Raw genomic sequence first — 11,797 nt, 5'->3', positions numbered from 1 at the left:
CTCTTTCTTTCTTTCTTTCTCTATTTCTGTGCTACACGTGGACGACTATAACAATAAGCTTGCTTGTGCTTTCTTTCTATATCTAGTAGCATGTACGTCAAACCGAATCCAGACGGTAATGAAGTTGTGTCCTAATCAAACATTACGGTATACTAGAGAGACAAGACGGAGTCCGTCCCCATGTATCCATCCCTCCTATTCTTTTGACAAGTCCGGGTCGATCTCCGTCCCTAGATCACGATCCTCAAGGAACCGCCTTCCCCGGATAGCCTCTGGTAGATACTCCTGCTTCACGTGACCGTCGACGTAGTTGGGTGGGTACTTGTACTCGACGCCATATCCTAGTTCGGTCATCAACCGGGTCGGAGCATTGCGCAGATGCAAAGGGATAGGCAGGCCAGAAGCACCCGGCTCCTTTAAGACCGCCATTGCGTTATTCAGGCCCCGATAAGCCCGGGTGCTCTTCTTGGCGAGACTGAGAGCAACGGCACAGTGCGCCAGCGGGATTCTCGCCTCAGGCAGACCGATTTGCTGTGCAGCTGTATACGCGGCGGTCGCAAGAGGCAGCAGTGTGTTGTCAGCCAGACCAACATCCTCCGAGGCAATTACCACCATTCGGCGGGCAATGAACAGTGGATCCTCTCCGCTCTCTAGCATGCGCGCCAGATAGTACAGAGCTGCATCGGCGTCGGAGCCTCTGACAGCTTTGTGGAAGGCTGAAATAGTATCGTAATGCTGGTCGCCCACACGGTCATAGACTAGAGTCTTAGTCAATGCTGCCTTGATTGCCGCGGCGGTTGTCCCGCCAGGCGCAAGGGCAAGTGAAAGCGCCAGCTCCAGAAGGTTAAGGGCCGTCCGCGCATCGCCGTCGGCAAACTCTGCAAGGTAGGTAAGCATATAGTCGTCTATAAGATCAGTGACAGATTCTCGCTGCGACTTCGTCTTCTGCTGGTCATCGCCAGTAACTGATTCGCCATTCTCGGCTGCTTCAGCCTCTAGACTTGACGGAGCTTCTGCCTCTGCTCCCACTTCGTCTAAGCTATCATGGAGCGCACGTGCTAGAATGGTTTTGACGTCATTACGCGTCAGTTTCGACAGCGTAAAGGTTCTACATCGACTCAGGAGCGCATTCTGTATTCTGAACGATGGGTTTTCCGTGGTCGCGCCAATAAGCGTAACCAGTCCGCTCTCAACTGGCTTCAGGAATATATCCTGCTGTGCTTTGGTGAAGCGGTGGATCTCGTCGCAGAAAATGATAGTCTTCTTCCCCGTCAAGGCATTGTCGTTTGCTGCCGTTTCAAACATCTTCTTGACCTCGGCAACGCCCGTTGATGTGGCGTTCATCTCAATAAACCTGGCGCCCGTCTTGCGCGCAATGCACCGGGCAATTGTCGTTTTCCCGGTTCCTGAGGGGCCCCAGAGCAGCATGCTGGGCACTCGATCAGCCTCTATTAACCCGCGCAGAACGCCAGCACGGCCGACTAGATCCTGCCCATGCACCTCATCCAGTGTGTGTGGCCGCATGCGCTCTGCTAAGGGGGCCGTTCGTGTATTTTTAGACCGCTTCGCCGGCGCGCCATTTGTTGTCTGTCGCACCTCAACCTTGGGCTCGCCACCATGTGGCCCGGGAGACTGATGACCGGGGCCATCGTCATAGCCTCTTTTAGCTCCAAGCTTTGGCTGTGTGTATCCGGATACTACAGGGACCGGACGCCCTGAGAGAGTGGCCTGGCGTTTGGCGCTTGGAGTTTGAAAGAAACCAGATCCTGGGCCATGCTTTGAGGACGAGGACCCGCCGTTGGTCGTCGCTAACGAGCCTACCGGTGCTGTAGATGCTGGCTGCTGGGAAATTGGAGCGGGCGACGATCGAGGGCCTTCTTCAGAGGCGTTCGTGGATGATGAGGCGAGGAAGCTCTTGCACAATGAGTCGAGATGTCCGTTGATGTGGGCCTCGAGGACGGGCTGATTACAGGCTGGACAGTCGATTATAGACATGATTGGTGGGGAGCGCGCGGGATATACAGACAAGAATCAATCACAGCAACACAAGCTCCAAGCCAGAGAGCACAGAGAGTTTTGGGTTTCCAGAGAGACGATAAAATAGAGCCTAAGAACAAGTGCAAGCCTAAGTTTCCTGATCGAGTTCGCCCGTATTCCAGGCCTTCTGTTACCACAATACAAGAAAATATTATGGCAGTCTCTATGGCAGTAACGCTTGCATAAACATCAACCCCCATGAGTAGAACACAGCTGACACTGTAGCAGTATTTTTTTTCTGCACCTCAGCTTAACTTTAAACAATTAGACGCGCTTCAGACGCGTGCCACTTTAGCCAAGGGGAAAGACTTGGCGTGTCATTTTACATAAGCAATGACTAATTAGCCCCACTTGCAGTACGCCTGCTTTCTTCATAGATTTCAAGGACACAATTTTATCTTGGAGAGGCCTTCCGATGCCTGTACAGGCTTTAAGTCAGTAGTTTATGCATGTTTAAGCTATGCTTTCTAGAGGTTGAGCAGGAGAAAAGAAAAGAAAGTCCGTCCCAAGAAACTAAATTACAAAAAAAAGACAAAAGAAATGGGGGGGGGGGGGGGGAAACAGCACAAAACGCCAGCCGTATCCCATGGATTCGTGACAACACCTTTGTCACCCAACATAATCAACAAAGGAAAAAAAAAAGAAAAGAAACAGGGCTACCAAGAAGCCCCGCTAGAAGAACTGATCTTCACCCTGCCTGCACCAAGACACCCCACCCCCGCAAACGCCCGATTTAAGCCGAGCCCATCGCCGAGGCCAAGCTATTGCAGCCGAAGCAGACAGATGAATGGCAATATAGCGAAATGGGAGAAGTGGGAAAGGAGAAGATGAGGTGAGGGGCATCCCTCTCTCGAAACTGAATGTACTAATCGGCTCGTCTTCATTCAATCTAAACCATAAATGACTCGCCGCAGCCACATTGGTCCTCTGTAGTAAAACAAGTTAGCAAATAGCACATAGCGAGTGCTTGGAAGTCAGCAACAACTCACTAATGTTGGGGTTCTTAAACACAAACTTCTCCAACAAGTTATCCTCAACCCAGTCCATTTCGCTGCCAATAATACTGAACAACGCTTTGCTATCAATCAGCACCATGACACCGTCCTGTTCAACCTTTTCGTCAAACTGCCCCGGCTTGTCGACGTACTCCAGATGGTATGCTAAGCCAGAGCAGCCGCGATTGCGCACGCCGACTCGGATGAATTTGGGTTCGGGCTGGTCGAGAAGATCGCGTAGCTGCTCTATAGCTGCCGGTGTCAGCTTGATCGCGGCCTTGCGCGGCGTCCTTAGCCGCGACTTGCGGGCAGGTGGTTTCACTGATGATGTTGTCGGAGGGGTGGCGCCCAGGGCCTGTGATGGTGATTTAGTGGTTGGGGTAAGAGTGTAAGGGGTCGCTGTCGTAGCCGTAGCCGCGGCCGTAGCTGTAGCTGGTATATTCGCTGTCGCAGTAGCAAAGTCTGTAGCGGGTGGTATCGCAGGGGAATCCGGATGTGACGCGGGAGTAGAATGAGCAGCCTGTGGGTGTAGCTCCGACACTTCGCTTGCTTTTGCCTGTCCCAGGACCTGCGTCCGAGTCTGGTTCTCGGCCTGGATAGTTTGCTGTGGAAGGGAAGGAGGAGTGGCAGATTGACGGTCTGGTGTTCCAGATATGCTCTTGTGGTTGTTTGCCTTTGCGAGCTTGCCGGCATCTACAGAGCTCAGGGACGCCGCATTTTCGAGGGCCGAGGGCGTCAGTCGATGCGGCTGAAACGAAGCCAGACGGGCATGTTGTGTCGAGTACAGACACTGGGAAAATCCGAAGCCGTATGATGGCAATAAAGAAGCTGTTAAGGCAGGCCGAGCTAGCCTTGCCAGGGATCGGGATGTGAGCATTGTTTGGAAGCAATAGAAGGCGCAAAAGAACGAGGGGATATATCCAAGTGCCAGAGAGAGAACGAAGGCTAAAAAAAAGGGCAGAAGAATAAGAGGAAGACACAAGAAGGGATCGATCAAGGCTTAGGCCTGGGGTTATTACTCCAAGGGCTAAAGACGATGGACAACGAAAAAGCTCGGCCGACGTGCGGCTAAATAATGGTGACAAAATAATTACTGGCAATGTATGGAAATAGCAGGAAAAAGTGTAAGAAACTAATGAGGCTTCTACCGATGGCATGCGAAGTTTAATGGGCCGAAGCTGATTCACATTGCATAACAGCAGGTCATTTCCACCCACTAGAACTGCCATATTTGCCCCAGTTTTAGGGACCTGGCTGCAAATTATCGAGCCTCCCGTCATGGCCCGGCTGAATAGTCTCCACAGTTGCATAGCTTTGACCAATAAGAGACGAGATGTTTGTCACTCTCTGAAAGAGTGCTCTAACCCTAACACTTGTACTCATTACGTTGTCTCTCCTAAATTGCGCCGAATGTTTCCATGGTTTATTTTTATGAAACCCAACATGTCACAATGCTCTTTATGAATGATTACATAACAGGCGCGTAAATCACGTGATATATAAAATGCAAGGGCTGCTATGTTATATCTTCTACTCAGCCAAAGCTTCGTCTGATCTCGGGAATGTATCCATTGAAAATTGAAATGAGCACAACGATCCCCTTTTTTTGTGTTCTAGAAGAGTTTGCTGGCTGCCGTGCTTCCTGTCAACCCTTTAACCTTAAGTCGGATCCGACACTGAGTCTAGAGCAAGGCGGGCTGGAGATCAGCGCCCGGTCATAGAGGTGATAGACACATATCGATTTGCACGCAGACACATATGCATGTGTACAGCATCACACTCACAGGACGTCAGCATCACAGGAAAATTGTTCAGCTAAAAACAAACCAACTAAACGCCTTTGCAAACATCAGGACTGGCATGTACATGCCTTGTCTCGCCTACGTCCCGCATGTTAAAACACAAAAAGCTTAGCAGCAGGTTAGGTCCCTATGAAGCTGGCCCAAGAAAAGATTACAACCTAAAGTCCCGACCTAGAGCCGAACTCAAAAGTCCATGTGCTGCACTTGCGCTTTGCTGGCTGCTTCTTTTGGCTTCCCTTGTTGCTGTTTGGCTCGTCTCATGTTTGTCTGAGATCAAAATCTCGGGAAAGTAAAGCCCGTCCATACGCTTGGATCTAGGCTGCTTCTATAACTGTAAAACTGCCTGTTTGTGTTCAAGGATACGCAGCCCGCTCAGTCCCCCTTCTCTTCATATTTCGCGCCAATGGATCAAGTGGGGGCAGTATGTTGTCTCATGAAGTTCCCGAACTACGCTATGGGAAAAGCCCTGGGGGTTTTCTTCTCAGGAGGCACTGGGCCCCTTGCAACAAGATTGCACAGAGACAGCTGCGGAGGAGGGTTCAGTGGCGTCTTAGTGGCGTCTTAGTGGGCAGGCCCTTGGTCTTATTAAATGGGCAAGGCAAACGTGCCCCTGCGTCAACTAGAAGCTTTGCGGGTTGCCCCTGGATTATACAAGGATCTACAAGCTTGCTCTTTTCTAGCATGGCTTGCTATGATCCTGCACAGGAGCAAAGGCTTGCCTTGCCTTTCTTGTCCTCTGGCCTGTGCCGTGGGCGCTACGCACTGTAAGCCTCCGGCCCTTCAACATAGAGCCATCTGGATTAAACTATACAGAACAATTTCCCCCATATCTGTATGCTTTTCGTCCAAACTAATCCCTGTTGCTGAATGGCCTGGTCACAAAGTATCGAACTAGTGATGAGCCTGAGACGATGCGAAATTAAGCGGAGGCCACGAAAGGACGAGACAGCATGTTGTTCGGGTATGCAACAGAGGGGGCCTATTCACACCCCCATCTATGTTCTTCCTGGCTGTGAACAAGCTTTCACAACGACCTGGTTTCATGGCTTCAAACCACCCCCCTTCCCTCGGAGCAGCCAATCACTGGTGTTTTGCTCTGTCATATTTCGTTGCACGCCCATGGCTTTCTTAGTATCAAGGGGCCAACACGAAGGCGGAGCCTCGGTCAATGGCTTGCTATAAATCAGTTGCTTCCTCCTCTAACTTGTTCAGTTGTTCTATCGCCTTCAAGCCTTTTTGAACTACTTCACTTCAACCCTCCAAACATTCACTTCTACACTCTTTGAGCTGTGCTAGCCACAAGCCGTCCTTTCTTTCAGTCTATTCGCTTCTATTTTGCTATTTTTTTTTTCTTTTCTCTCTTTGCAAATCGCTCTGCTTTTGGTCAGACGATCTCACATTCATTCTTTGTATCTTTTGAAAAAGACACTCGTACATAACATAAACCCTTTTACTCGCCAAAATGAAGTCCTCCGTCTTCTCCATCATCTCCATGGCCTCCGTGGTCTACGGTCACGGACGTGTCATGTCCCCCCCGTCCCGTGCTCCTGGTCCGGCCTTCGAGGCTGCCTGCGGTCAGTCCATGTACAACCAGATGACCTCGGACCCCAACGGCAACATTGAAAACATGCTGCAGAACAAGGCCGCCAACTACGACCCTAACACCTGCCAGCTTCCTCTGTGCAGAGGTTACAAGTTCGATGACAACAAGGACAATGTGCAGTCGTACACTGCTGGCCAGACGATCGACTTCCAGGTTGATGTTGCTGCTCCTCACACTGGAATTGCTAACGTGTCCGTTGTCGACACCGGTAGCTTTAGCACCATTGGCGAGCCTCTGATCTCCTGGACCAACTATGCCAGCTCGCAGACTGGTGTGGCTGCCAACAACAGCGTCTTCTCCGTGGTGCTGCCTTCGGGCCTGCCCAGCATCTGTGGCACTGCCGGCAACTGCGTTTTGCAGTGGTGGTGGTTCTCTGAGGTTGCTCAGCAGACTTACATTTCTTGCGTTGACTTCACCACTGGCTCAGGTGGCTCTGACACTGGCAATGGTGGCACTGCCCCCTCTTCGGCTGCTCCATCGTCCACATATGCCCCGAGTGCTGGCAACACACCTGCCGTTAACACACCTGCTGGCAACACACCTGCTGGCAACACACCTGCTGGCAACACACCTGCTGGCAACACACCGACTGCCCCAACCACCCTACAGACTAGCACTTCTGCCTCCTCTGCCTCTACCCCTCAGCCCGAGTATGGTGCTCCTGCCAACGACCCGGCCATCCTGACCGCCGCTGACCCCACCACTGCGCCTACCACTGCCCCCACCACTCCTCAGGCCAACCCAGTTGCCCCCACCGGTGTCCAGCCCACTACTCCCGGTTCGAAGCCTACTTCCTCCTGCAAGCGTCGCCGTGCTATCCGCAACTCCGGCCGCATGTACAAAGGTGCTTCTCGCTAAGGATCTAGCTTTGTAGCTGATCTACAAGTGTCTCGAGTTTGGAGGTGACACATTTGAAGTAGTCAATAGTATTCTTTTTTTTATTCTTTTCTTTACTAGCTCTATATAAGCCATATTTTTTTTTCCTTTTTAAATCTATTTATATCGTAAACCAATGCAATGGAATCACTCTTTTTAAGACTAAAAAACTTGAAACCAAATACAAAAGAGAAAAGACGCCCTGGTGACTCCAAGACTGTTCGTGTTTCATCAAAACGTAACGATGCTACTGTAGTCAAAAATAAGCCTGCGCTAACACGAGACTAGGGTTGTGCTGGGGTTATACCAAGGTTGTTGACGACATCGCGTTAGCTTCGTTTAGGCTTGTGTTCCCCTCTGCTGTAGAAACGGCACCACTAGCTGCACGAAGTCATCGGAGGCGTCAATGAACGGTACATGACCGGCATTCTTAATAACCTCCAGGACAACCTTGTTTCTACCCTCCCCACTGAAGCCATTTTGAATCTGGTCACTCATATTTGCCATCTGTTCGGGCAGATCACCGTCATTTTGGCCTGCTAGCAGCAGCGCATCACTTACACACGAGCCGAGATTCTTGAATAAGGGTCGCAAGTCAAAGGTTTTGCTTGATAGGGCTGCACAGCATGCCTCGAAGCCGTCGAGGGTGGTCGTCAGCATTAGAGCCTTGATGCGAGCTGCTTCCGCCTCGTGAATCTTGAGGAACTTCTCCCCGAACCAGCGGTCCATCGTGCCACTCACGGTGGCCTCTAGCGAGCCAGCCTCACGGGCAGCAGCCACGCGGGAGGCAAATATGTTGGGTTGGCCGGCATTGACGGGCGATAGGCTAGTGGTACCGCAGATGACAATATTCTTGGCAACGCCCGGGTACTTTGAAACAAAGACAATGCCAGTGGCAGCACCCATGGAGACTCCCACCCACGCATGGATGTCTCTGATTTTTAGCTGCTGGAGAAGCTCAAATACGGCCGCAGAAATTGAATCAAAGGTGCATTCTGAAGGCGGCGAAGGAGCCGAGGAGTCGCCGTGACCTGGCTGGTTGTAGCGTAGCACAGAGAAGCCTGCGGCATTGATCAGAGGGACGATGTTATCCCAGATGGTGAAGGGCGCACAGAGAGGATTGGCAAGGATGACGACCGGAGTATGGGGATTGACGGGGTCTAGGCGGTAGGAAATGACCTGGCCGCTGGCGAGGGTAAGCGTGCTCGTCATGGCTAAAAGTAGGATATGGAATAGAAGAAAGAGTAGAGTAGATTGAGGGGAAAAGGAAAAACTGGGTAGCAAAACCTGCGGAGAGTGAGTGAGTCTTTGGCAATTAAGCGCTAGTAGACATGAGGTCTATGGCCTGATCTGTGGTACTGGTGCTTCGATCATTAGTCGATAAAGTTTAGGCTCCACATTTACGTCAGTGATTGCGGGGGGCCAATCAGAGTGGGTGGGCAGGCAAACAGGCTTGCTATTCCATTACGGGTAGGCACGCGTAGCAACAATGGGAAGAACTTGCGTAGGCCTTAGTAGTATTTGAATACAGCGCATGAAGTGTCTGATAGTATGTACTATTCTATATTTTGACGTAGAGTTGGGTTGTCTCATGAATTCCATATTGCGGACTATTATTAACTTTACGTACTGCACTGCTTTGCGCTGCGCTTGTGCGGATTCAAGGCCTGGTATTTGATTCCCTTCTCCTAGTGTATGTCCTCTGTCTCAAAGCGCACTAGAAGCGTTGAGTTGGTTGGATGGCCGCTAAAGTCCGTCAGGTGTAAGAATGTCCAGCCTGGCACAATGTAGTGCAGCCGGACGGCGATGACCCTCAGATTGGGGTTTATACTGAAGCTTAGGTCGGCCTTGACGAGGATGCGCAGGAATACTAGCTCGCTGTCCTCATATTCCCACTCCAGGGTCTCGTCCCACATCGGGTCTGTGGCTGGCAAATTTTCACCCTTGTGCAAGAACCCTAGCTTGTGCTGGCGGTAGCAGTTAGTCTTGCGTTTAATCGGGCCAAACGTCTTTCCCGGGTGAACTAGAGTGCAGGTAACATAGGGCTTCCAGTCGCCACCGCCCTCTTCACCCTCGCCGTAGCCTTTCGGGGGCGCAATCTCTGATGCACCAGCAATATGGAGTCGGAGCCTCTTCTTTATTCCCGTCAGGACTTCGCCCGAGCCGCCTGCCCGCAGTGCTGCTGGCTTCAACACAAAGCCGTCTGTACCGGTGAACAGCGCCTCGTTTAGCTGCATACCGGCGTTGAATGTCTGCCAATTGAGGGCGCAAATTTGAGCGCCGAGAGCCCAATACTTCACAGGGGCTAGATTGCGTGACGAAATGCGAGTGCCCTTAGGAAAGACGCGCATTAGGTGCTTGGCGTTGTGGCGGGCGATCTGCGCGCTAGAATGGGGGATATGTGCGGAAAGACCAGTCTGGTATAGGTTGCGAGTTAGCATCGGGGTTCTTTTGTTCACCGCGCGCCGCACAATCCATAGCTAGTACAGAATCGGCTTACCTCGGAAATATTGATTAGATGATGGTGAGGCCCATTAAGCAGCTCACCAGGGTCGAACCAACTGATATCACTGGGCTTGACTGACTGCGCATACACGCCTAGTTCCTCAAGTTCGGGGATGATCTTGCTGTCATGCTCTTGCTTCTTGCGTTGGTGATACTCCTTGTGTGCCGCTTTTTCCTCCTCGTCATCCGAGCTGCTGGAGCTGCTGTCCGAGTCAACCCGCTCGTTGGGCACGTGGTACTCCACAATGACCAAAACGCAATGGCCAAGGAGACTAAGGGGAACATGGGATTCTGGGGAGTCGCAGTGGTCCCCATGGTCGAGCGCTCTGCCTAGGAGACGCTCTCCAAATACTTCGTTCATGATTTCCACGATGCGCCGCTGGCCATGTGCTGAGCAATGGTTCTCAAGCGAAATAAGCACCGGGCTAGTTTGGAATGCAGGGTCGCTCTCGGCCAACTGGGCCTCCTTGTTCATAACATCGCGGATGACCTCACAGACTGCGCGCAGCGAAATATTCGACACTAGAGTGTATCCATGAGTGACCTTGGGCTCGTCTTTGTCTTCGTCGTTGTCCCAGGCATCAATTTCGACGCAGCGAGAACCGGCAGTTAGGGCCGTCTCATACGCTGTTGCTGACGATGTGCCGTATAGCTGATGGGCCATTAGGTACGTGTTGTGACTGCTTGACACGAAGTACTCGGGGAGGGAATGATTTTGTGAAAGCAGCTCGTTTGGGACCTTGAAATGGGGCTTTTGTAGAAGTGCCTTGAGTGCAGGCGACGAGGAGCCTCCCTCTGCCTCTGTGCTGATGTCAGTGGACTCCAGCTCGCCCCGGTCGACGAGAAACTGCTGCACGGCGCTACTGATGCGGAGCTCGGCCCGGTGCAGAGCCGAGTGGCGGGCAAGATGGCCTCCACCAGCTACAGTATTGCCGTCTATCTCGTCGCCAACGTCATCGGCGTCTTCTTCCTTAGAGCGGCGCTTTTTGCGGCCCATGAGGTTCATTTTGTCGAGGCTGGCTGCAAGAAAAGCCATTTTAGCTGGTATCAGAAGACTTGCAGTATATAGTGTATTGTGCAGTATTTAATATGTGCATGTACAAGTTCTAGGAAAGGGCGGAAGGGAGCGGTTCAGAGAGCCTTTCGTGATCGTTTGCTTGTCCCAGATGACCATAGGATCTTACTCTCATACGAAGCTATACAGTTAATTGATTTTATACTGCGGGGGCTGTTCCAACCAACTTCCAGATGCGTGACGTGTCATACATTTCACGTCATTCTAAGACTAGGCTGAATAGGAAAGCTTGATCAGTGACTTGTGGACTTGGAGGGGCTTCCTTGAGGAATCGTGTTGGGCAGGGTGAGTAGGGTTGTATTTAGGGTTAGAATGAGACGCTGGTTCTCCCTATTTTGTTATTTCTACAGGTGATGCATAGAGTAATTGGCATGGCATAAAGCTGCCGTGTGAGAGGGGCATATTTGTATTTATTTCTTGCTAGTGTCAAGAACGGCCCGGTCTTGTTCTCCTGCTAACCGTTCATTGAGCAACCGGACGAGACCTGGAGGTCATGTGGGCAAAAGGGCGGATGGACAGATGGGACGTGCAGACACAGACAACAACGGCCTGATGTGCTATGCGATATGCGGTATGCAGGCATGGGATGAGACGGGACTGTGTATGGACTGATATGTATTATGTAGTGGAGTAAAAGGGGTGGCGGCAATGGCGGGGAGAGCAGGGGAAAGGGGAGGAGGGATTGAAGGCCCTAGATAAGAGGAGCGGCAAGAAATGGGCGTCTGAGTTTTGCTGCGACTTGTGAGGTGGGTTGTCGCATGTCGGGTCGGGGGAAGCTGTTCTGGGGGTTTGGAAGGGTTGTTGGGAGGGCAATTAGAAGGCGACATAGAATTTTCAATTTTCGGCCCCAGATGCCAGCTCAAGACAGTTACCCAAAGCGTAAATGTGGCTCGCCTAGTGGGAA

At 51.6% G+C, this 11,797-nt stretch overlaps 5 protein-coding genes across 5 annotated transcripts; 1 reads left to right on the top strand and 4 right to left on the bottom strand.

Annotated features, from left to right (window-relative positions):
* Window positions 1-195: 195 nt before the first annotated feature.
* On the bottom strand, window positions 196-1,995 carry HOO65_011364 (ATPase WRNIP1; the record flags this gene model as incomplete). Its single annotated transcript, XM_070999955.1, has 1 exon — window positions 196-1,995. The coding sequence occupies one exon, from the start codon at window positions 1,993-1,995 to the stop codon at window positions 196-198; it is 1,800 nt and encodes a 599-aa protein (XP_070863185.1).
* A 931-nt stretch (window positions 1,996-2,926) lies between these two features.
* On the bottom strand, window positions 2,927-3,909 carry HOO65_011363 (Iron-sulfur assembly protein 1; the record flags this gene model as incomplete). Its single annotated transcript, XM_071006047.1, has 2 exons — window positions 2,927-2,964; window positions 3,027-3,909. 2 exons carry the CDS (start codon window positions 3,907-3,909, stop codon window positions 2,927-2,929), a joined length of 921 nt encoding a protein of 306 aa, XP_070863184.1.
* A 2,387-nt stretch (window positions 3,910-6,296) lies between these two features.
* Window positions 6,297-7,295, top strand: HOO65_011362 (Chitin binding domain protein; the record flags this gene model as incomplete). The annotated part of the gene is made up of 1 exon (XM_070999954.1): window positions 6,297-7,295. One exon carries the CDS (start codon window positions 6,297-6,299, stop codon window positions 7,293-7,295), a length of 999 nt encoding a protein of 332 aa, XP_070863183.1.
* Window positions 7,296-7,652: 357 nt separating this feature from the next.
* HOO65_011361 (3-oxoadipate enol-lactonase 2) lies at window positions 7,653-8,525 on the bottom strand (the record flags this gene model as incomplete). Its single annotated transcript, XM_070999953.1, has 1 exon — window positions 7,653-8,525. The coding sequence occupies one exon, from the start codon at window positions 8,523-8,525 to the stop codon at window positions 7,653-7,655; it is 873 nt and encodes a 290-aa protein (XP_070863182.1).
* Window positions 8,526-9,001: 476 nt separating this feature from the next.
* HOO65_011360 (1-phosphatidylinositol 4,5-bisphosphate phosphodiesterase 1) lies at window positions 9,002-10,854 on the bottom strand (the record flags this gene model as incomplete). Its single annotated transcript, XM_071005644.1, has 2 exons — window positions 9,002-9,730; window positions 9,814-10,854. The coding sequence occupies 2 exons, from the start codon at window positions 10,852-10,854 to the stop codon at window positions 9,002-9,004; spliced, it is 1,770 nt and encodes a 589-aa protein (XP_070863181.1).
* Window positions 10,855-11,797: the final 943 nt, after the last annotated feature.

This window comes from Ceratocystis lukuohia (assembly GCF_044167205.1).
Source record: "Ceratocystis lukuohia strain C4212 chromosome Unknown Supercontig1_pilon, whole genome shotgun sequence".
NCBI lineage: Eukaryota > Fungi > Ascomycota > Sordariomycetes > Microascales > Ceratocystidaceae > Ceratocystis > Ceratocystis lukuohia.
This window is presented reverse-complemented; position numbering and strand designations above follow the sequence as displayed.